Source organism: Botrytis byssoidea (genome assembly GCF_014898295.1).
Source record: "Botrytis byssoidea strain MUCL 94 chromosome Unknown BBYS_002, whole genome shotgun sequence".
Lineage (NCBI taxonomy): Eukaryota > Fungi > Ascomycota > Leotiomycetes > Helotiales > Sclerotiniaceae > Botrytis > Botrytis byssoidea.
The window spans coordinates 690,354-713,723 of NW_024065843.1; the positions used below are offsets into that span (position 1 = coordinate 690,354).

General features: G+C 43.8%; 6 protein-coding genes across 6 annotated transcripts; 2 read left to right on the top strand and 4 right to left on the bottom strand.

Moving 5' to 3' along the window:
• Positions 1-83: 83 nt before the first annotated feature.
• Positions 84-3,301, bottom strand: EAE97_000986 (uncharacterized protein; the record flags this gene model as incomplete). Its single annotated transcript, XM_038871496.1, has 4 exons — positions 2,946-3,301; positions 2,742-2,861; positions 1,449-2,617; positions 84-1,242 (listed from the first exon to the last, which is right to left on the bottom strand). Exons 3-4 carry the CDS (start codon positions 2,258-2,260, stop codon positions 84-86), a joined length of 1,971 nt encoding a protein of 656 aa, XP_038737397.1. The 5' UTR covers positions 2,261-2,617; positions 2,742-2,861; positions 2,946-3,301.
• A 1,181-nt stretch (positions 3,302-4,482) lies between these two features.
• On the top strand, positions 4,483-9,990 carry EAE97_000987 (uncharacterized protein; the record flags this gene model as incomplete). The annotated part of the gene is made up of 6 exons (XM_038871497.1): positions 4,483-5,127; positions 5,202-5,416; positions 5,559-8,852; positions 8,939-9,213; positions 9,280-9,413; positions 9,483-9,990. 6 exons carry the CDS (start codon positions 4,483-4,485, stop codon positions 9,594-9,596), a joined length of 4,677 nt encoding a protein of 1,558 aa, XP_038737398.1. The 3' UTR covers positions 9,597-9,990.
• A 370-nt stretch (positions 9,991-10,360) lies between these two features.
• EAE97_000988 (uncharacterized protein) lies at positions 10,361-12,562 on the bottom strand. Its single transcript, XM_038871498.1, has 3 exons — positions 12,001-12,562; positions 11,213-11,839; positions 10,361-11,004 (listed from the first exon to the last, which is right to left on the bottom strand). The coding sequence occupies exons 1-3, from the start codon at positions 12,022-12,024 to the stop codon at positions 10,597-10,599; spliced, it is 1,059 nt and encodes a 352-aa protein (XP_038737399.1). The 5' UTR covers positions 12,025-12,562; the 3' UTR covers positions 10,361-10,596.
• Positions 12,563-13,469: 907 nt separating this feature from the next.
• On the top strand, positions 13,470-14,625 carry EAE97_000989 (uncharacterized protein; the record flags this gene model as incomplete). The annotated part of the gene is made up of 3 exons (XM_038871499.1): positions 13,470-13,791; positions 13,856-14,072; positions 14,127-14,625. 3 exons carry the CDS (start codon positions 13,470-13,472, stop codon positions 14,623-14,625), a joined length of 1,038 nt encoding a protein of 345 aa, XP_038737400.1.
• Positions 14,626-16,646: 2,021 nt separating this feature from the next.
• Positions 16,647-18,560, bottom strand: EAE97_000990 (uncharacterized protein; the record flags this gene model as incomplete). The annotated part of the gene is made up of 1 exon (XM_038871500.1): positions 16,647-18,560. The coding sequence occupies one exon, from the start codon at positions 18,558-18,560 to the stop codon at positions 16,647-16,649; it is 1,914 nt and encodes a 637-aa protein (XP_038737401.1).
• Positions 18,561-19,831: 1,271 nt separating this feature from the next.
• Positions 19,832-23,339, bottom strand: EAE97_000991 (uncharacterized protein; the record flags this gene model as incomplete). Its single annotated transcript, XM_038871501.1, has 3 exons — positions 19,832-22,905; positions 22,968-23,161; positions 23,224-23,339. 3 exons carry the CDS (start codon positions 23,337-23,339, stop codon positions 19,832-19,834), a joined length of 3,384 nt encoding a protein of 1,127 aa, XP_038737402.1.
• Positions 23,340-23,370: the final 31 nt, after the last annotated feature.

A 23,370-nucleotide genomic window follows, 5' to 3' on the forward strand; every position in this document is an offset into this window, starting at 1 on the left:
TTTGTTTTGCAATTTTTACAATATTTACTTGTCTGTACAACATACAGTCTGATATTAATGAAAACCTCCCTACCCATTACCTCTCACCCTCTTTCCATCATCCTCTGCTCAATTCCTCTATGGCCCGCTAGCCCACCCCCTTCATTCTTCTGTTCTGCTCCCTCCCCTGGCCCCTCAGAATGAACCATACCATCGCTATTCCCCTCATCTCTATCCCTCTCATTAGCCGCACTTTGATTTCCATTTTTGCCTCCAATGCCATGCTTTCTCAGCTCTTCCGCCGTCGGCGCAACATGCATCCAGATCTCTTCTCCAATTTCTAAATCTTCTAAGCCTGGCAGGATCTTTCCTTGTGGATCTGTCGCGATGTTTTTCTTCGGCTTCCGTCTCCCATTCCTACAAGCGCACTTTTCGTGACAGTTCTTCGTCTTCCCTTTCGTCATCCGTATCCACTGTGGTGTTAATCGAATGCGCATTTCATGTGGAATTCTCAATCTACCCGCAATATATTTCTTCTTAGGCTGATGCACATGTGGTAACTCATCTAATTGTTCGACCTCCAGCAACCCCTCGTTAGTGCCTCTGTTCATTGCGCTTATTCTCCTTGGCATTACCATTTTCAAAAATTCAAGACTAGCATTAATATTTAAATCGATGGCTCTCCGTGGATTGACGGTCATTTTTAGCATGAAACTGCTAACATTCGGATAAAGGAGCGAAAAATCTGATTGCGAGATGTGTACGCTACCACGGACAGTGAGAAGCCAGCACAGCGTCCCTTGTGATTTGGCTTCGCGGCAGAGTGACATGATTCTAGAAAAATTCGAAGGCCAATACATAAATGCTTCGCTGTTGATACAGAGTAAAGGATTGTGAATGAGATGCTTTGATTCACAATCTGCTTGTTGGATTGCGCCTCCCCAAGGATCATACAGAATCCCTTGCGAAATGTATGGGAATCGTTCAGCTTGGGAGCGGAGAACTTCGACTGTAGTAGCGGCGCCGAAAGAATGTCCAAGCATGGTGACCTGTTGGAGGTGGAAACGGTTCTCCCAACTTTGCCAGTCGACACCTTTTAGACCACGGGAAGAGCCACCGATGCGACCAGGAGAATTTTGCCGAAGGTTGGCTTCAGCGATTCGAGCTCCATTTCCATCATGAATTTGCGTCATGACATAGTAGGCTTCTTCGATTTCAGCGAGGCGAAGTTGTATTTGGGCAGCGCGAAGTTCACCATCGACGCTAAAAGAAGTGAGTTAGTGATTGTGTATCTGTGTTTGCAATCGGTCTTTTGAGTGTGCGTTCTGTATTTTTTGAATAGCTAGTGGTAGGATGTAAAACGGTCCACTTGGATAAGCTTCCCGAAACCTTTAAATACGTTCTGAAAGTCCCGATTTTTTTCACCGAGTCTTTTGGACTCTTAATCAAATGTGGTTGGGTTAGCTCACCCTTTTTCATTATTAGGTGTAGTGTCTCTGGCATTTCCTTCTGGAAAAACATAATCAAATCTCTCATAACCTTTCTCTCTCGCCTCGTCAGAATGATCTACATTCTGTGATCCAAAGTTATCGCCCATCTTTGGCAAATTGACGAAAGTACGTGGTCCCGAACCATCTCGATGTTCTATAGCCACAACCACAAACCCATAACTGGCAAATTCCCCACAGACAGAGCTGTATGTAGTTCTGGTTCCTCCTAGGCCATGACTAAAAATCAACAATGGAAAACATGGTGACTCTGGTTCTCCAGGTGGAGGTTCTCCCGCGGTATTTTTCGTCTGGTATCCGAATTCGGATTCTCGGGCATTTTCGGGCGGCCAATGTTTTGCCAACTTGGCATTGCGAAAAGCAGGAAGTTTGGTGAAGGCAGTTGTCATGCCGAAGAATGCCATAGTAGGCCATGAGGGAAGGCCAGCAAATTTACTATAACCCTTTGCCACCTCAACCCGAGGCCTCGGTAGCCATGTCGCTCGACTCCATTTCTTTTCCCCTTCTGGGGAGACCCCTTCGCCGGACCCAAAACTTGAAGGGTAGAAAACACTGAAGAGGACCGTCTCGAGATTTAAAACATGCTTATGTTGTCTTTTGATATTGGAGAATGTCCTTGGTTCTCGCACGGGTACTTCAATGTCCATTTGTCCAACTGAATATGGTCCGCTATACCATGGCAATGGCTTCCGTAATATCTTCTCGCGAAATCCAGCCGGTGGCCGCGTTTTGGGCTGCTTCGTGGTGGGAACATGATCAAGTTTATTAGGCATTGGCTCTCTCGGCGTGTCTCCCGTGGTAAAAAGTTGTTAGCACGCGAGCATTTGTAAATGTACCAACGAATGTGAGCTACTGGATTCTGGAAGGCATGCAAGGTTAAATTTCAAAACGGGTCAGAGGGAAATATCTATAAAGTATCAACATGTTGTGACATCTAGATGTCAGTGCAGATTGCAATTGATTGATAAGCAGACAGAACATTTTCGATCGAAAAGAAGACCGTTAGGGAACGCTGATAGCACCTAAATTGCACAGCGGTGCGTGCAAAGAAACTAGAACGTCGAGATCGACGAATTCAACGCTTCACTTGCAACTCTGCGAGGAAGGTTAATCACTAGGCCCCGGTAGCACTGCCTCAAAATGTTAGTCTCGGGCGTTATATCAATTTTCGAGCCGTTCCTTGAGCGGCAGGGCACAGGATCGACGTCATATATTAAGCAGTTTAACCTTATTAGAGGAGCAATAAATACTAACCATCAACGAGTCAACCCGATTGCTAGAAAGAACATAAAACTGCGGAGCATAGGTCCGAATAATGAAAGCATGGGAGCCGAGCTCTTTACCTAGGTAGGTAGTCGGTATCAAAGCTTCTTTCTGCGATAAAGCATTAGCATTATTAGCACCTATTACTTAATGATCAATGAGGAGGTGTGAGGGAAGATTGAGAACCAAACGGACCGCCAGAAAAATATCGGAATGGATGAAACTCTATACTCAGTACCTACCTAGGTAGGTCGTTGCCAGTAGTACCTTGGTATTGACACTCTTTCCAACGTTCCTGAAACATACTCAAGGAATTTTTCAATCCTGATGTTTTCCAATACCTTGAACTCCTTACTACCAGCTTCGAATCTTCTGCAACAGAGTTGATCAAACACAAACAATATGAAATAATCAAATATGAACAGATATTTTCGATCTTGATCCCTAATGTGGCTGAGAGAGTGATTTGACTTGTAGTGATAGATTGTAACAAGAACCTCTTTATAATCAATCACCTCAGTCAGGACCTCAACCAGCTTGCGTACCTAGATAATCTTGCAGATGGATCACCGATCTCATTCTAGCCCCCTGGGAGTCTTAGGCATCCTGGTCCTTTGATTTTCTCCCCTTTTATCTATCTTCAGTAACATTCTCGATGAGATGCATTCACAAAAAGTAAGATTGCCTAGCTGGAGACACCTAGTACCTACAATCTACGATGTACAATCTACTCGTAGTCTACGGAATATATGTACTTGTCTCCCTCCGCATTCTTTTGATAGGTAAAGTTTAAAGCATCGGGACCAATCATTCATCTATTATATCGAAGCACTGAGGAAGGGAAGGATTGTCATCGCTATTCTTCTATAGGTAGGTGATGGGTGCTAGGTGCTTTGTTAGGATTTGTTAATGCTGCCACACTTTTTATATTAAATACTTCCTTTAGTCATGTATTTTGTACTGTATGAAGAAGGAATACAGTAAATACCTAGTACTTGGTACCTCCTACTTAGTTGCTTCTATCGTGAAACCATCCATCCATCCATTTTCTTTCATTCATTCTTTGGATGTACAAGTTTCAACCACTGAGCAGAAGAAACTTCGACCAGTGACCACAAAGCCGCAACTTGACAAGAAAAACAGTACAACTTATTTATTATGCTAGTGATTGCTCAGCTATGATTCCCCATGACCACTGCTTCCTGTCTTTTCTTTAACTTTTTGGAGAATAATCCACACCAAGTCAACCACAAATCACAAAGACTATCGTCAACGGATGCAAATGTATCAAAAAGCCATTGACTTACCCCCTATCGTTTAATCCTTATACCTGTCTACCCTACCCTACCGGCTGCTGTACCTAGCCATCTGCCTACTCAGCATCTGTTCAAATTTATAACCATTTCAACAATAGTACATACAATAGTACAATTGCCAATTACCTAGGTAGGTACCTACCCTTCGATAAATTCACTTGAGTCAGATAAGTAGGTAGGTAGTTCCAGGCTACTCTATTGACACTGACACGATAGTTCGTCAATTAGTTGAGCTTGGTTGAGATCAGCTACTATTAGGATCAGCTTGGAGAAAGAGACAAACCACCTCTGCCTGTCCGCCCATCTGCCTGCCCTTTTTCTCCCCCAAGATTGTATGGAATGCATGGATTAAGGAGACGGACCCTCTTCACATTAATTGCAAACATCGTATTTCATACTAAGGTAAAGAAGGACTAATGAACTCGGAACCAAAAACGATCCTTGCTTCAAGATTTGAGGAGAATTGTCAACAGCATCAACATCAACATCAACATCAACATCAACATCAACATCTTCTGCATCAAGGAGAAGTGAACAAAGTCGGTAATGACAAGCCTCTTATGAACAGTGTCAGCCGCTGCACAATCACAATTAATCAATCCCCCATACCAATACTAGAACCGACATTGGCACAGACGTCATGTGGGGCTAATGGCTACGCATCTGGCTTGGATCGGACAAAGGGACAGGGGTTAATTTCAACACATGGTACAGAAGAATTAGATGCTCGAGAATCCACCGGTATACAATTCACGTCAACAAACAATAACAATTCTCCACCTCAATTTATTAATGTCGACATCCCAATATCGTTGTCGCCGCATAATAGCAATCCTTGGCCTACCTTTGTTTCTTCAGATCGAGATAGAAACCGAGACCTAGACCTGCAAGGCACAGAAGAGATAGAGACCCAAAGAAGAGTATCGACCGCCTCGTCTGCCACTCTATTTTCAACCCCTCAGTTGTCACTGTTATCACCGTCACTGCAAGCCTCGAAACACTCTAGACAGGAGGATAATGTATCAGAGAGAATCTTCGATATTACAATCTCAGAACCACCCGTAAGATTTCCTGAATACATAATTTTCTTTGAATTTCGCACATTCATGAAACTAAAACCTTTCCGTCTATCTAGTTCAAACGACACCGCGCAGAACTAAAACCTTGTCATATACCCCAGCCAGATAATGAAGCAGCAAACGACTGTCCTACAACTTTACAATCGCCTAGATCTCCCCTATTTACAACTCATAAACTCAAAAGGACGCATTCCTCCCAAAGTTCTCCAAATATAGACACGACAGTTATGTCGAAACTAGATAAAGATGGCAAGGGTATAACAATACTCAAGTCAGTTGACTGTTAGATTCTCTTTTTTAAATTTTTCCCATACTTAGTGGTTGGGATCTTTTGCGCTTACTATAGCATCACTTTCACACTATTTTGTTTTCAGAGGCTCGGGGGATTGATACTGACGGTGCTTTACTAAAAGGCTAGCTCGTGGTAATATATTGGGGAACAACTCGAATCCTCCGGGTAAATCCATCGGGCCCACGTTAAATCTAGAACAACAAAGGCGCGCAGCCAGTCCTAAGCTGAGCGCGAATCCTCAAGAAGGCTCATTGATTCATAAAGTGGGCATAATCGAACTTTTAGAGCAAGATGAGAGACCAACTTTCATAATAGATGTTTCTAATCAGGAAAATTACATACCCGGCGGTCGCTTACGACTAGAATATGCGAATGCGTCATTACGGGCTATGAATCCATTATTGGAAATGGTAGCGGGCTTTGCAGATCTATCTTCTCCTACAATTGTTACACACGCATTTCCGGAGTTTAAAGCATGGGTGCTAAGTTTTGTGAGCAAAGAAAGCGAATCTTTAGATATATGCTTGCCATCATTTTTGTATGGAGGGTTCACATGGAGTTGTTCGACTTTACGAAAACGTCTTCGGGTAATGAATGGCGTTAGAACCCAAATTCCTACAACTAACTCAACTTCATCGAACGCAAATAATAGCAGTCCTGCTATACCGAATCCGGGTTTCGTGATAGGTCAAGATTTGAGAAGCTCAACGGATCTATATCCTGAGCCGTCTGATTACTTTGGAGATGTAGCTACAGTCGTCCCAGGTTCGAGCCCGATAGAATCACTTGCTGTTGGAAATCAAGTAGCACACATCGATGGGTCTTCATTCGATTGGACAAGACTTCCGCTAACCGCAGCGCTACCTCGACATATTCAATTCACTCGTAATGTTAATTGGTCAGCCTCTCCTCTTGGACCAATGAAAAACTGGAGTTTTGATCTGAGAGCTATGTGCAATCTCATCATGGGAAGTCCTCACCCAGCGGCCATGTACTGGGGAGCTGAATATACAGCCATCTACAACGAAGCGTATATATTATTAGCCGGGCAAAAACACCCTAGCTTGATGGGACAAAGTTACAAAACAGCTTGGGCGGAAATATGGGGTGACATCGAAGCGGTTTTTGCAAAAGCGAAATCATCTGGCCAAGCCACTATGAAAGATGAAGATAGACTTTTCATCAAACGAAATGGTTACTTGGAAGAGTGCTATTTTGCATGGAGTATTATTCCGCTAGTCGGAGAGGATGGCTCTGTGGTCGGGCTGTACAATCCGGCATGGGAAAAGACGAGAAGAGTGATATCGGAACGTCGAATGCTTACTTTGCGAGAAGTAGGAGAGAAGACAGCTACTGCGAGAAACATTAAAGGATTTTGGGCACAAGTCATCAAAGCATTGGAGTATAATCCCTTTGACATACCGTTCGCTTTTCTCTACTCGGTTAATGAGGATGTCGACAGCGACATGAGCTCACAGAGATCATTGAACTCCGGAAGCATGTCACAAGCTCCATGTTGTGTGCTGGAGGGAACAATTGGTGTACCCTCGGGCCATCAATCAGCCGCTACACCATTGGATCTTCACCTCAGTCAAGATGGACTCGCCCCATATTTGAGAGAATGCATGAGGCTTGATAGACCTGTACTTCTTACCACCGAGGAAGGGACCCTACCAACGGAACTAATCAAAGATCTCGATTGTGTAGGATTCGGCGATCCTTGCCGAGCTGCTGTTGCCATACCACTCCATGCCACTAGCAGAGAGTCCATATTGGGTTTCTTAGTCATAGGAGTGAATCCAAGAAGACCTTATGATGACGATTATAGTTTGTTTGTTGAGCTCATGACTCGTCAAATGGCAACTTCAATGGCCTCGGTTGTTCTCTATGAGGAAGAAATCCGCAAAGGTCAGAAAGCAGCGCGCATTGCTGCTCGAGATCGTCAAGAATTATCGGAGCTTGTCAACCTACGCACCCAAGAAGCTGTGGAAAGTGAAAGTAGATTTACCCGCATGGCTGAAATGGCCCCCGTTGGAATGTTCATTGCAAATTCTCAGGGAGAAATCACATTTTCTAATGATGCTTGGTGGGAAATATCGCGGCATCCACGATCTGATAATAGCGCAAAGTCATGGATGGACAGCATAAAAGAAGAAGATCGCGAAGGAGTCCAAGCGACCTGGAACAAGTTGGTTTCACAGAAAGTAAACGTGACGAAAGAGTTCCGTTTTAAAACGCCATGGCAAAGTAAGCATGCTTTGACCGATACATGGGCTCTCATGAATTGCACTTCACTTAGGGATAAAGACAACAACCTGATGGGCATCTTCGGCTGTATCACGGATATATCACATCAAAAATGGGCAGAGGAGTTTCAGAAGCAGAAGACGAAAGAGGCGATAGAGCTCAAGCGACAACAGGAGAATTTCATCGATATGACTAGCCATGAAATGCGCAATCCGTTGAGTGCGATCCTACAATGTTCGGATGAAATTACCAGTGCTTTAACTGCTCCTGCGCTTAAAGGTCTGAAATCAAGCATGCGAAATACGGAAGCGCCTCAGGAGATATCAGAACTCATCGAAAGCAGCATTGATGCAGCTCAAACTATCGCGCTCTGTGCCCAGCATCAAAAACGCATCGTTGATGATATTCTGACCTTGTCTAAATTGGACTCGGCGCTTCTAGTCGTAGCACCTGTCTCATCGCAACCAATATCTGTGGCCAGGCGTGCCATCAAGATGTTTGAAGGGGATATGGAAAAACATGACATCTCAATAGAATTTCAGATCCAGGACTCATATACTGACCTCAACATAGATTGGGTAAAACTTGACCCATCACGGCTATTACAAGTCCTAATAAACCTCCTAACCAATGCTATTAAATTCACCACAAACCAGCCTCAACGATCAATTATTGTGAGTATTGGTGCAACGAAGGAACATCCGGCAAACAGCGATACCACCGTTCAGTATTTTCCTCCCCGCTCAGGTGTTACGGGTCTGGCAATGGATGAAGCAGAATGGGGTTCAGGCGAAGATTTATATCTGAAATTTGCTGTTCGAGATACAGGCAGAGGGCTTGATGAAAAAGAAGTGTCGATTCTATTTCAACGATTTTCACAAGCGTCTCCACGTACTCATGTTCAATATGGCGGGTCAGGCCTAGGATTATTCATCTCTAGAGAGTTAACCGAACTTCAAGGTGGGCAAATTGGAGTCTCCTCAGAAAAAGGAGTCGGCAGTTGTTTTGCGTTTTACGTCAAGGCTCGCCGGGCTGAGGGCAGTCCCGAAGCATCACCTGTATCTTCTCCAAGTCACAATGCCATAAATCGAAAGCCTTCTACACGTACCACAGATCCTACACCGGTAGAAAGTATCAACAGCTCGTTGGAAAAGCCAGTGCATACCCAGTACGTTTAAACTTATTCCGTCTCCATATGGATGAAATAACCTCTGCTCTACGTCGTGATGATTTCCTGCTTACATTAACAAATAGATCCAAAGGAGAAACTTCAACAAGTATAGCTAGGATATCACCAAGTCCAAAGGTTGATTACAAAGATATTACAATTCTTATCGTTGAAGATAATCTTGTTAATCAGCGCGTTTTGCAAAAACAATTACATCGAGCCGGGTTTGTGACGGAAGTCAGCAATCATGGGTTAGAGGCTTTGCATAAATTGGAGGGGTCGTCTTTTTGGAAGCATGAAAGTCCCACTGCGGAAAGAATTAGTATCTCATGTGTTTTAATGGATCTTGAAATGCCAATAAGTATGTCGATAGTTCTCCCTGTTGTCCTGGACTTTTGAATGGGAATTCTAACAATTCAACTTTTAGTGGATGGTCTTACTTGCACCAAGAAGATTCGAGCATTAGAAGCTGATGGGACGATCATTCGCCATGTACCAATAATTGCAGTTACGGCAAATGCAAGATTGGAACAGATTGAAACGGCTTTAGCTACAGGAATGGTATGCGCCCTTTAATCCTTTTCCATAAAGATATATTTTCTGGGAACCGAGGCTAATAATTGGAATTAGGATGATGTTGTTTCTAAACCATTTCGCATGCCAGATCTAATACCAAAGGTCGAGGCATTGGTACTTAAGAGTCGAGTGGAGTCACAGGCAAAGTCAAAGGCAGAGTCGAAGTAATTGAAAGTCGATTGGGAAGGAATTTTACATTTTGAGAACTATTTTGGTAGTGACAGCAAGCGATTTAGACGGATGGAATAAGTGATGGGGGTTTATACACGCATGATAAAGGCGTTAGGAATTGTTTGTGGATGGTGCGCAAGTGGGATACCCAAATAGTATATTTGCATTCTGTGTGTGCATTTTGGTTTTATGGAGTTTGATATGGGGGTTTGATTTATTTGGGGGAGTTTGGATGGAAGGATGAGTGTCATGAGGGGAATGGGATTGGTGGAAAAGAAGTGCATGGTGCGGGATGGAAGTAGGTGTTTAATTTCTCAATGGATGGATGCATGTATGGATGAATGCGTGGGCGGGTAGGTGGGTGGAGGGTGATGGTGATGGTGATGGTGATGGTGATGGTGATGGTGATGGTGATGGTGATGGTGATGGTGATGGTGATGGTGATGGTGATGGTGATGGTGATGGTGATGGTGATGGTGATGGTGATGGTGATGGTGATGTATATATTGATATGCTATATGCGGAGCATGTCGGGAATAATATAACATTGCATATCTTTACAGAATAATGATTGAACTCTTGAGGTGATTGTAGTGGGTGAGTAGTACGTAGGTAGATGGGTGGGGGATTGATGGAATGGTAGGAAATATCTACCTAGGTAATTATCGGATGAATAGCTGATTGGGAGATAAAAGAAAATGAAACTGTGGTTTTGAATTGCGAATACTCCTATCGGATTTGTTTGGCATTTCACATGCCATATCATCATCCATTTGTTGTCATATATACTTTCTTTGAGTTCATTAAGAAAATGGATATCGTACAATTTTTCTCCAAATCTAAAAATACATCATTTCCATTCATCCGATCCATGTATCCCATATGTTCATGTTTATGTGCATGTCCACGTTCAGAGACATTTCTTCCCACCAAAAGCCATTACCATCCCCCTCTTAACCATTGCCACAACCGAAATAAGTTTACCATCCAAAACTACCTAATTCTCGCTTCCCTTCAAACTCCTCTTCAAGCTCCCGAATCTTCTCTTGAGACCCTCGCCCATCTTGTGCGATTTTCCCGCACTGTTACTTCGGCTGCTTCCTACGCCCGCGTCATCATTTGAGAAGTCTACCGTTTCCATTGCTCTTCCGCTCGTAGTCGTCATATTTTTGCTATCGCCGCTTGTGAGGTTACCTCCGCTTGCGCTTCTTTGACGGTTTGTGGGAGGGGGACGCAGACTCGATCCTGATGCGGATGAGGAGGGTTGGGATTGCATTTCGTAGGCGGAGTTGCCGTCGGACATGTTGCGACGGTGGGATTTTTGGGCGAGTTTGTGGTCTTTGAGGGCTTTTTCGATGGTGAAGGAGGGTTCGCCTTTGCCTTTGTAGTCTTCGGGGAGGTAGTTCTAAGGGTGAGGGTGTTAGTTTGGGTTGATCAGTAGATGAGTGGAGTGTCATTTGAAACCTCAAATGAAAATGAGATGGAGATGGAATTAAAATTGGCGAACGAACTCCCTCTCATCTGAACTTCGCAATTCGAGAGTCCAATTATGAGATACACATGTTATGACAATAGAAATAAGGATGGAAAGAGCAGGAGAAAAGTAAACGTACCACATGCTCCCATCTCTTGTATGCACCACCAGCAGCATCGGGTTCCCTCATCAAATCTGCACCTTCTTCATAATTCATAATCCTACCATCTGGACCCGGCATTCCTGGGGGAATTGCAGCCACTCCTGATAATGGAATATGTCTTTCCAAACTGTCTTGAATATTTTCTCTCGGGGTAGCTCTGAGAGCTTCCGCGTTCGTTTCTGCAACCGCTGCGACAGGAGAGTTCTTGTAACTTGTATTACGTGCCATTAATGTAGCATCATAAGGTCCTCCATGATGATACGCACCACCGACTGAAGTACGATCGAGAGAATCGATGGTATCGGCACCTGGAATGTGCTTCTTACGGAGATGTGGCGATCGATATGCGGCTTTGGTCTCTTGACGTAGTTGATCGAGAGGTCTGTGGGACATGTCGCCAGGATAACGTTCACCTAGTGAGCTACCTCGTCGACGTCCTTTGCCATTGTCGCTCACAGGTTCTTCGAGACTGTTACGGAGACTTCCACTGTTGGATTTGGAGTAGCCGCCAAAAGCCGATTGACGATGAGATGAATAGGGATTGTTGGAGCTGAAGGACGATTTGGTGGGACTAGCTGAGGAGGGAGGTGTTGGGTAGTGAGCCTGATTGGAGAAAAGGTTATTAGTGATCATTGTAATTGTAATGATGAGATGGGTTTTGATTGATATTGTGAGTTTTATGGATGAGGAGCTTGATATATATGAATTGATGGATTGACGAATTGATTCGTTGATCAGGATATAGATGGAGAGTCTGAACATACCCATTTATCACTTGAGCTCTCCATTTTGAAGATAATTAAGTACCAAATATGGTGTGATGATTGATTCTGGTGATATCCGAGTGAGCCGTGAATAGAATGTTTATTAATCGCCAGGTGATTTTACTTGTTAGTAGTGTAGTAGTGAAGACACAACAGGAGATTTCTTCTCGGGTGATATTATTAGATAGTGTAAGAGAAGAGAAGAGAAGAGAAGAGAGGAAAAGAAGAAGAAGGAGAAGGCTTGTTCCTATTTGAGGGAAAGTATCAAGTACTATTTAGTCGAGTACTAGGTGATCGGGTAGCAAGTAGGTACATAGGTCATTAGCTCTCTCATACCAAGGTATACAAGGGGTCAAGGTATAATTAGAAATCGAAAGGAAGGCCGGATGCGTTAAGCAACGAAGAGCAAGATGACGAAGAAGAAAAAGTCAAAAAAGATATGGTAGCGGTACTCATGATCCATCGAGCTCATTGTTCGTACTCGTTGCTAGTTGGCTAATAAGAGAGGTACGCAATATTTCAGAGTATCCTTGGTGCCAATGATGTAATTTGATAACGCTAGATAAGGCCGAGTTATGGTCATCCTAGTATTTGATAGATGCATCTCTCTCAACCCAAACAAACTTTACTTCCCATCACTTCCCATCATTTCCAATCACTCCAATCTCTCCAATCTCTCCAATCTCTCCAATCTCTCCAATCACACTTCACCACTGCAGCAAGTCTACCCAAAAATTGATTAGTCAGGTACTCCTAGATCCACTTCCAACAGCAGATCATTTATTTTATCATTTTATCAATTTATCATCTCATTTATATTTTGAACGATTCACAAAACACCAACTTTCAACTCCGCAAAGCCTCAATAGACTGACTCCGTACGCTGACGTCTAATTAATGGGTCAAGGTCTGTTCTAGACTTTTAACTTGTCCAGCATCTTGTCCAGCATCTTGTCCAGCATCTTGTCCAGCATCTTGTCCAGCATCTTGTCCAGCATCTTGTCCAGCATTGAGCCCTCTGGACCGTCGCACTGCCACGAATCCCAACTCCCTTGGTCGAACTTTAAAATCTTTTACCTTTTGCGGGACACTAGGGGCTGGGGAATGAATTGATGGATGAAGATTCATTTGTTTCATTTGTTTCATTTGTCTGCAACCAAATTCACATTTCCAATTGGGCCCCCTGGCTCTTGAGTCTTGAGTGAGTACGGAGTACGACTATCTAGACGCTCATGGATTACGGGAAGCCCGGCCGGGTACAACCCTCTATCGTATAGGTACGAAGGAGGTTATTAATCCAACTTGATCTTGATTCCGAATGAACCCCAGCACTTGTCAATTGGGTTCAAGTCTCACTTTGCTTGCTTTTTAGTGCAACCGTCGGGTGCTTCAATTCGGAATCAATCATACATAGTACATACACACTTCAGCCAAGGAAGGCTGACAAAGTTTGAATTCATCGTCATATCATGGCCCTGGTCGATTATGTGTCGTCCGACGAAGATGATGTGGTAGATGAAGACCTTCCTCATGACAATAAACTCAATCAACACAAAAGTGAAGATGATGAAAAGAATGTCGCCACCAAAACTTTCAATTCAAATAATTTAAAGCGAAAGCGAGACATTCCTTCATCCTCGTCAAATTTACCTCCACTGCCCTCCAAATTTCATGATCTTTATGCCTCAACCGTGAGGAACAGTACAAGAGATGATCCAAGCTTACATGGAGGAAGAAAAAGAGTGACTCCTCATATCGAGGGTAATTGGCCAACACATATTTATATTGAGTGTGAGTACCGATAGATGCCTTGGTTTAACCTTCTTGTCAAGCTCGTTTCGCTAATTCAATCGAGGGTATCCTTCGACTATAGAATTTGATCTGATATCATCCTTGATCTCAAAAGTTGAGTCGTTCAAAACCCACGACATTCAAACATTTTTATCGAATGATCTTGGGGTTCCTCTTCCCTTACATGTCAGTCTTTCACGATCAATTGGCTTTTCCAGAGAGGTTAAAGATACCTTCTTGACTGCATTCGAACAAGTCATAAAGTCTTCCGGAGTGCGTCCGTAAGTCCATTGTCCGTTTGAATTAGGGGTTACACGTGACTAACCAATTTTAAGTTTTGAGATGGCTTTCTCTGGATTAGCGTGGGTGCCAAATTATGAAAAGACTCGATGGTTTTTGGTTCTCCGCGTCAATACACCGGAAAGCAATGCCTTGAACAAATTACTTCACGTGAGTAATAAAGTTGTGGAAGAATTTGGACAACCGCCCCTATACGCAAATTCTAGAACAATTGTAAATGGTCAACAAGTAGCAAAAGGTGCTCACCATTCTCAACATGGCAAATCTTTCAGGGGCAAGACACAGCAAAAAAAAGACGTTTTCGATGATATGGCTGATTTATCAGACGCATTTCATATTAGCATTGCGTGGACACTATTGCCTCCGGACCAAGAACTTATTGAAGCTACTGAGCGATTGACAGCCAAGGAGTTGATGAAAGTAAAGCAGATTCAAGTAAAGACAGAGGAAGTCAAAGCAAAGATTGGTAATGTTGTTACCAACGTGCCCCTTCCTGTGGGTATTACGGAAGGCAAAAGCCTGTTCGGGTTGTGAGAAAATGCTTTACTTCAGAGGGTATGCAATTTGTTTGACAATTCAGGAAAAACGATGTGTTGAAAAATAATTTAGTCTATCGAGCTGGTTCTAGTCGATGTCTCACTCGTACTATCAGTCACAGACATGTATTGTCTGCGGTTAAGTAAGTACGGATCTTGATTACATGAGTTTCCAATATTTCCGAGTGTATTCATAAACACTCTTCCCAAGTCGACAAAATTCTTCATATTTTCTGTCAATAGCTTGACTAAACTGAGTTGAGTAACACCGAATCTGCTACCCATGATTTCTTGGGCAGCCTATCTTATGTTGTTTGTATTTGTGACCACCAGGCGAAGCTCGAATGTGTCAGAAGATGGAGCTATCAAATACGTCAGCATAACTTTACAAAATTTCGTCAAATTGAAGGCAAAATCATACCTTCGTTGAAAGAATTCCGCTCAGTCTGCGCCCTATGCGATCTCCATGCCACCCATGCCAATACCACACTAAAAACTCCCACTACCGTGGCTATAGTACCAAAAACTATCTGAATCACACCATCATGGGACAAGGCGCCAATGAGGGTGTTGTTGTTTGTATTCATTGAAGTCAACGAATAGTGTTCCTCCCTGCTTAGAGCCTACTTGATGTCAGAGATGCCGATTGATAAATAGTTTCATGGAACCCCCACTGGACATACCATTACAGAACACAGCAGCAAGTTCTGTTTGTACGCGTTTTGAATAATTTAAATTGTTGTAGACGTCGAATTGTGTGGAATTGATCTCTTTTTTTTCTCGATACGCCTTATGAGGGTATTGCATCACCTTTGCTATATATGCATCCTCTCTCCGTCTGCGCTGTCATCCGGGGACGAGGCCGGTTTGAGGTAGAGAAGGGACAATTGCAAATTCGTCATATTATTTCAAGATGTCGAAACTAATCGTGGGGTTTCAATGAGGTTTGAATAACCTGTAGACTTTGGTCTTGTCGAACTGATTTTCTTTTTCAACAGATTTGAGCATGTGGTTGCAATGGAAAACTTAAAATCCTACAGCTACTCTAGGAACTGCAGCAATGTTATTGATGATATTCCGTATGCATTAAAGACCCCGGCGCTTATGATTACGAGAGGGGGTGTTTCAACACACCAGGAGAAGCGCAAGAAGCGCAAATGCACAAATATGCCTTTCCATTTGTATCCTGAGTCTTGCTACAACTGCAACCACCACTATATCTGATCAACACCACCACACGACCAATCAAGCCATAGCGAAAAAATTATCATGTAACGGTACCGTTTCATCTTGAACAAAATATTTGAACACACCTTATCATGTTCACGTTTTGCAAAGGAAAGTGGATGTTGAAGTTGAGTGCTGAATTTTCTAGCACACGATACATTGCTTGCGGTCTTTATCACTCACGCTGCATTTCTTCTACGTGGGTTATTTCCACGGAGGGGCATGGCACTGTGCGTTTAGAACTTTCTCGTAGGCCACACACGATACACTTAACATTATGCAAATTTTTGCTGTATTGATTTCCCAGTGTCTGTTAATCATACATCCGGTGTGCCAAATTGAGGAGGAACGGCCACAGAAGCCTATCGACTCTACTAGTTACCATCACCACAGTTATTTTTAGATCACCGTTGCTGACATCGTTTCGTTCACTGCATTTCCCATCTGAATGTTGGGCATCTACCACATCTCATCTGATACTTGAGCTAGCTTGTGGTTCATCACATTTCTCTAGTGATTCGTTTTGATCATCATACGAACATGCTGATAGACGCTGATATGATTATATATATCCTCGCTATCAACCACTCTTAATGAAGTTGGTCCAACGGAGGTGACAGCGAATTGCTATTTTTATGTACAATCAATGGTAGAATAACGCTATGCATGAATTAACTAGATTTTTTCTTGCCCCAGAATCTGTTTTCAAGTTCATGCTAATATTTCTGCAGTACCCTGGCTTAATCCTTGATGTATGTTACCAATTCTCTTCCAATGTATTTCCGTCGGGTCCTAGCTCAAGTTCATCAATGAAACAAATAGCTGAATGTTGATGAATGGTAGTAATACTGTTCCCCCTTCCCACACCGGAGAAATTTCTCCAGGAGGGCAAACTTTTGCAAAAGGCGTGCTCTTTCCCAGTGCCATCATACCATTCCTTACCATTTTTTCTACCGTCACCATTTTTAACACTTTAGGTATATCATGCAGTAATTTGGCCGCTACCTTATCTTCTTGGTCCCTAAGTTTCCTCCTCTTCTCCTGGTCTCTAGTCTTGCGGTTCTTTTTTGCAGTGGTCTCTGTCGTCTGCATTTCTTGTTTTCCTTGCGTCTGAGGGCGGTCCTTCAGCTTCCTTCGAATTCTCCGCATTCTTATTACGAAAAGGAGTAATTTCATCTTTTGCCATTCAGATTTCGGGTGTTGTTTACCTGCCAAGATCCGTCTAAATTCTTGAGATTGAGCAAACTCTTTTTCAATATTTTTCGAAATAAGTGGCAGTTCGTTATTCGCTTCAATATCTTCCCATACCTTTGCGTACCAATTTTCATACTTCTTATGCCTCTCCCTGAACTCGAGCTTGGTCACCATGAGCTCATTCCAGTAAGTGTCGAATCCGAATTCACTCAGAATCCCATCACGAAATAGGGCGCTATCCAAGTCCGGGAACTGTAACTCAATGATCGTATCAATCAAATCCTGAGCACGATTGTCACTCGTACACTTTGGGCATTTGCCACAAGCTTCGCCGATGATTTCCATGGTGTTATGATATTGCTCCTCCACGTCAGTCCCACTGATTTCAGATACCACTAAGCCGGAGTTTGTAAAGTTATATGTTGTGTAGGGGAAAGATGGTTGCTCTTCTTCGGTTGGTGAGAGATTGGATTCGTCTACTCTAGTGTCCAGTGTAGTTTCTACTGTAGTAGCTTCCATTTTCATGAGAAGAAAATGTTGCTTATCGTCAGCTGTTGAAGGGTTGGATTCATCCACTGTAGTAGTTTCCACTGTAATGGGAAGAGACTTTTCATCATCCAGCGAAAGATCGGATACATCTACTATAGTAGTTTCCACTATAATGGAAAGAAAAGGCTGCTTGTCGTCGGCTGGTGGAAGGTCGGATTCGTCCAGTGTAGTGTCCACTGTATTTTCTGCTGTAGTGGAAACTATAGTATCCACTGTAATTGGAACTGTATTGGCAACTGTATTGGCAACTGCACTGAGAACTTCGGTAGGAACTTCCGTGTTCACTGTGGTGTTCACTAGAGTATCCGCTGTGGTTGGAACCGTAGTGGGAAATATAGTGGGAACCGTCGTGAAAACTGGATGGGGAACTGTCGGGGGAATCGTGGTAGGAAAACTACAAGTGAAGTTTACTAGGGGCAACGGAGGTAATGCCTGTGAAGTGATAGACACGCTACTATCATTCGGGGCTTCAAGCTGAACATCTCTCCGTTCGATCAATCTCGATGGCTGAGCAAGGCTGAGATCTTCACGCGGGTTGGTTTCGCCTTCTGCTCGACTTGTCTCGTTCAAAGTATTGGTGTTGTTGTTTTCGGTAGGAGCTGCATCTTTGATCTCGGTTATATCTGGAATCGAAGTTATGGGAACTGCATTTCCTGTCTCGGTTATACTTTGAAGAGAAGGGTTTCCTACCCCTCCCACATCTAAAATCGATATCGAAGACATAGGACAAATCGATAACGAGTATCCCGTAGAGACGGTATCGTTTGAACATTCATCAAGAGGATCAGGATCTCGTCTTGTAGGTAAACAACCTAATTCTGCAAAGAGTCTTCGACATGCGGAGAAGAGGGAATATTTCTGTTGTGACTTTGACTTTTGAGTTGACTTGAGTTGATTAGTTTTTTGTTTGGTTAAGGAGGGGGAGGGGGGGGGAAGAAGGGGAGTTACAGGTACTTGGCCCATGTGAGGTGGGTATGGGAAAGGGTATATGAATGGTTATGTATATCTATGTATGTGTAGTGCTATTTCGGAGACTGCTATGGTATGGTTCCAAAAAAATTGATGGGATGTTTAGATAAGATGAGATGTAGTATTTCTGTTTATTTGTTGAGAAAGGCTTAGGGAATGAAATGGAATATAGAGCTGGAGGTAGGTGGGTAAGTAATCGCAATAACTATTTTCCTGCGAGGAGGGCTGTAATAGATAGATGAATAGACGGGTAGATGTACTTGCCTTGTGAGCTAGGGGGCTTGATCGTTCTTCCCTTGAATTTCTATTTTTTGTTGGAATTGGAGTTCGTTGGTTGAGATGAAAAGGACCTTGGAGTAGATTTTTCACTGAAAGCTATTTTTACGTGTCAGAGTGGATGGAATTAGTTGGGATTCGTCTTGTCATTTTTTATTTTCTCTCTTGCTATACCTGAGGACTCGGTAACTGATCGAGTAATTGAGTAGTTGAATAATTGAATGAATCATTGAATAAAACTTCTTCTATTCAGGTGTCTAGGTATTTATCTACAGCAAGAAAGCAAGCAAGCAAGTAGCTCCTTTGAAGATTTGTGGTTGTAGGTATAGATGTGTAGATGGTTGTCTATTATTTTTATTTTCTTCTTCTTCTTCTTCTTCTTCTTCTTCTTCCTCACGCCCATCCCTCCTAAAACCCCCTTCACACACCTACATAGATAAATACACATATACTGAGTCGACTAAGAACTTTACTCCCATTACTTCTACTACTACTACTACTACTACTACTACTACTACTACTACTACTACCTAGGCAGAATGAATGGAAGAATGAATGGAAAAATGGATGAATAAAGCTTACCTACACTCTACACTCTATACTTCCTAATAAACCTACACATACAATACTCATCCTCACCTCACCTCTCCTTACCCCATCAACACATCTAAAAACAAACTCCCGAGAAAAACACATGAAATCAGCAATCACATGGCCATAAAAACTCAAGTCTTATATGTAAATCAAAGAAAATGCTTTTACTACATAGGTATGCATGCAACGCTAACGATTTCCAGTCAACAAATCAACAAACGCTTTGCAGATGCTGTGTATGCCTCACGGATAGAATATCCTAGTATGTGAGCATACGAGTATACGAGTATGTATGAATAGTGAGAACCATATCATTCGTAAACTCCCTCCCCTTCCCCCGATGCTCAACCCCTGCATTCCCACTCGCTTGAGGAAATTAAGTCGATGGCGCATACTCACTCATGCTCATCTTCTGTACCTGTCGTCTCCGCCTCACTTCTCTCACTCCTCTCTATTTCCGAACTTTCTCTCTTCTTCCTTTGGAATCTACCCCACGTCGAGCTTTTTCTTTCTCTAGTCGCGCCCTTTGCTTTTCCATCACTTCCTTCGAATCCTCCAATCCTTGGACTACTAGTTGCACTTTCTCCCCCAGTTCCAATTACCAAAGCATCACCAAGGTCATCCAATCCCTCATCTCTATCATTGTGATCCGAAGCAGCCGTACTACTTCCCCCCTTTTTCCTCCCAAAAATCGAGTCTTTGCCTCCTAAGCTGAATTTACTCGAACTACCTTTACGGAGGAGCTTTGTAAAGGATGATTCTCCTTTCGCGCTTCCTGCAATATCAGATGCAGTATTACTTTTGGTCCTATCCAAGCTATCAATTGATTCGGCCACGCTATTTTGGGTGTGGATAGATGGCGAGTCTCGGGACTTTCTCGATTCAGATGGAGAAGAAGTAATGGGATGAGGGGTATCATAGGTAGGGTCAAAAGATTCGGTATTCTGATCTGGAGCCTTGCCTTTACCTTTACTCCTCAGAAGACGGGAAAAGACAGGCTCACTCGTTTGAGGGAGTTCAAATTTTGGCGCATTAGGGTTGAGCTTAGGTAGAACTGAGTTGTGCGATGAAGGAGGCCGAGTGCCAATAGCCCCCAGGTTTGGAGGTGGACTTGAGTGGATGTTATCTTCATAGAAATATTCGTCTGAACCGCTCAAAATCTCAGAAGCTAGTGCACTAGAGGAACCATGTTGGAAACTAGGCCTTCTCGATGGATTGCTGGACCAAGTTGGCGGAGCCGACACAGACCAATCGGTAACAAGTGGGCTTTTGTTTACAGTCCCATCGGCTCCTGGACCCCATCCGAATGGTGCACTATCCGTTGATGGACGTGGCAGATCAGAAGAGGCAATGGACGTCGGACGAGGGCTACTAGGGTCACGAGCGGAACGTAGATGGTTTGTATCTTCATTTCTAAAGCCAAACATACTAAACCCAAGTTGTCTCCGACCATTTGGACGAGCGGGAGCAGGTGCATTACCCTCGGAGGAGTCACCACCAACTGTAGCGCTGCGTTGAAAGACATTCCCCCAGCCGGATGAGAAGCTTATACGACGAGCCCTATTGGGAGTCTCCGGTTCATCAGTGGAACGTGGAAATGAATGACTTTGGCCTTTCAAACTACCAAGAGGGAGTCCATCTTGAGGGGCCTTCTCAGACTTTCGAAGAGAAGTAAACATGCTGCCAAAATTCCTATGAGATGTTGATTGGCCGGCTCGTGCTGGTGATCCAATTACTCCAAACTTTGATGAGGGTGAACCTAGCGAAGTGCGCTCAGTCTCGAGAGCATAATCATGGTGTGTGACGCCATATTTTGCGAGATTTTGTGATGATGCGTGGGGACTAGACATTAGACTAGCAGAGCGACTAGACCCTGGAGATTGTGCATCGTTATGCCGCTGTGGTGGACTATATGAATGATGCAACTCTGACGTATATTCAGGGCCTTCCTCATCAGCACCTTGAAGCTCATCGTCGTTAAAGAGCGTAGAAGGTAATAACATGGTTGCTGTCGGACTGAGCGGTGCCCCGGCAGTGAGCGATTGGATATCAGCCTCGCTCATCCCTCCCGAGTGACCCGAAGCCGAAACCATCGTAGTATCATTACTCATAGCTAGATTCAAATATGGAGCGGCCGCATAAGCGGGTGAGCTCATTATGTTGAAGTTGTTGAATATACCAGTACTTGAATATTGGGACTCGGCCATTGCATAGCCAGAAGTAGATGACACCGTATTCGTGCGACTCTTGCGGGTGCGTTGTCTTCGAGATTTGGCTCTACCGTGTTGTCCATTCGGGTCGAAATCAACTCCCGATGAATTTGCGTGATTCATGAGATCGTTTGGATTGCTTGGTAACCGGGCATAAAGCGCTGTGAAATTGGCCTGTGCAGCTTGTAGTTCATTCTCAAGTCGCTCCAGCCGTTGACTGTAGTCTTGCGCAATAGCGTGTTGCGTTCTGCTTTCTGCCTCCCACTGAGCATCATTTCTCCTTTCTAAAGCCTCCCACTCACGGGCTTGATCGTCATCCAGCCCAATTCCAAGGCCCTCCCTTTCCTCTTCTAGGCTCTTGACCAACAACCCTTTCTCCGCGACTTCACGCGTAAATTTTGTGATCAAATCTTGAACGTTTCGAATATTCTCACGAAGCTCCTCACATTTCGCCTCTGTCGACGTGCGTATCTCCTCTGCCTCGCGACTCCAGGACTCCATCTCAGCGCCCATCGACTTTATTTCCTTCTTCCAGCGTGCTTGTTCATCTTGCATTTTCTTCCTCTCTACTTGTTTGGCCTGTAAACTTTTTTGTAACGCCGTCTTCCGCGATTGTGCTTGTCGATTTTTGACCTCCAGGTTCTTGACCTCTTTTCTCAACGTCTCGCTCGCTTCCTCCTTGTCCTTGACCATTTCTGTCTTTTTATCTCTATCTTCAGATAGAAGAAGGATCTGATTTTTAATCTCCTCAGATTCCTTCAAACCTTGCGCAATCACATCTTCGAGCTCCTTCTGGATCCTATCTTGTTGTTCCTGCAACTCTTGTATCGTCTCGTGACTTTCATCCAAAGGTTGAGCATTCGAGGCGGACCAGTTCTCGGCGGTAGCGGTAGCTGTTGATTGTGAGTGCTTTCTACCTACGGTATTTCTTCGCTGGCTAGGATGGGAAACGCTCGATTCTCGTACGACAACCTGCACGGTAGCTGCAGGAGGATTGGTGCCGTCGGCTGCCACTCCGTGGGCTCGAACCGTGGGTAAACTTTCTCCGCCAGCATCATGTTGGTCTTCATTCGACAGATCGGCTTCATTCCTGATTACCCCATGGCGTGGGAGTCCATCTCGACCCAAAGTTCTCAACCGTATAACTCTACTCCCGGCCTGAAAATTTTGCGTGCCAACCGCAATCACTCTCACATTGTAAAAATTACCTGGCTTGAGCCCTTCGATAATGACCGTTTCTCCTTGGGTAGATTCGCCAACTAATGGTAGAATATTAGCGCGACTGGGGTACTCAAGGTACGATGCGTTTTAGAGAACTCACCATCGACGCCATTCACTTGGATAATATACCGCACCACACCTTTGTTCGGTGGCGACGATGACCAATGTAAAGTCAAGGCATCTGGTTTAATGCAGGCGAGAGAAACCTCTGGCGGGTCGGGGACTTCGACACCCAAAATGCTAATAAGTCGTGGTAGAGGGGTCCAAAGAACCTCCCATGCCCTCCTCAGCAGCCTTTAGTGCAATAGGTTAGCAAGGCTTATTTTTGCCGTTCGATTGAATGATGTGCAACGAACCAGAATAGGGCCGTACAAGTCACTATCGACTGAATTAAAAACATGTATTCGTGGAGCACTCTTGCATGACTAAATACCCAGTCAATCAAGCTGGTGTAGTAGTCGACAGCGTTCATACAGAATCGAATCCGAACAGATCTCAAAACA

Coding starts and splice junctions, on each gene's coding strand:
- EAE97_000988 (XM_038871498.1), bottom strand. CDS start 12,024: ATGGAGAGCTCAAGTGATAAATGG. Junction 11,840..12,000: donor AGAGCTCAAGTGATAAATGG/GTATGTTCAGAC, acceptor TTCTCCAATCAG/GCTCACTACCCAACACCTCC. Junction 11,005..11,212: donor ACAAGAGATGGGAGCATGTG/GTACGTTTACTT, acceptor CCTCACCCTTAG/AACTACCTCCCCGAAGACTA.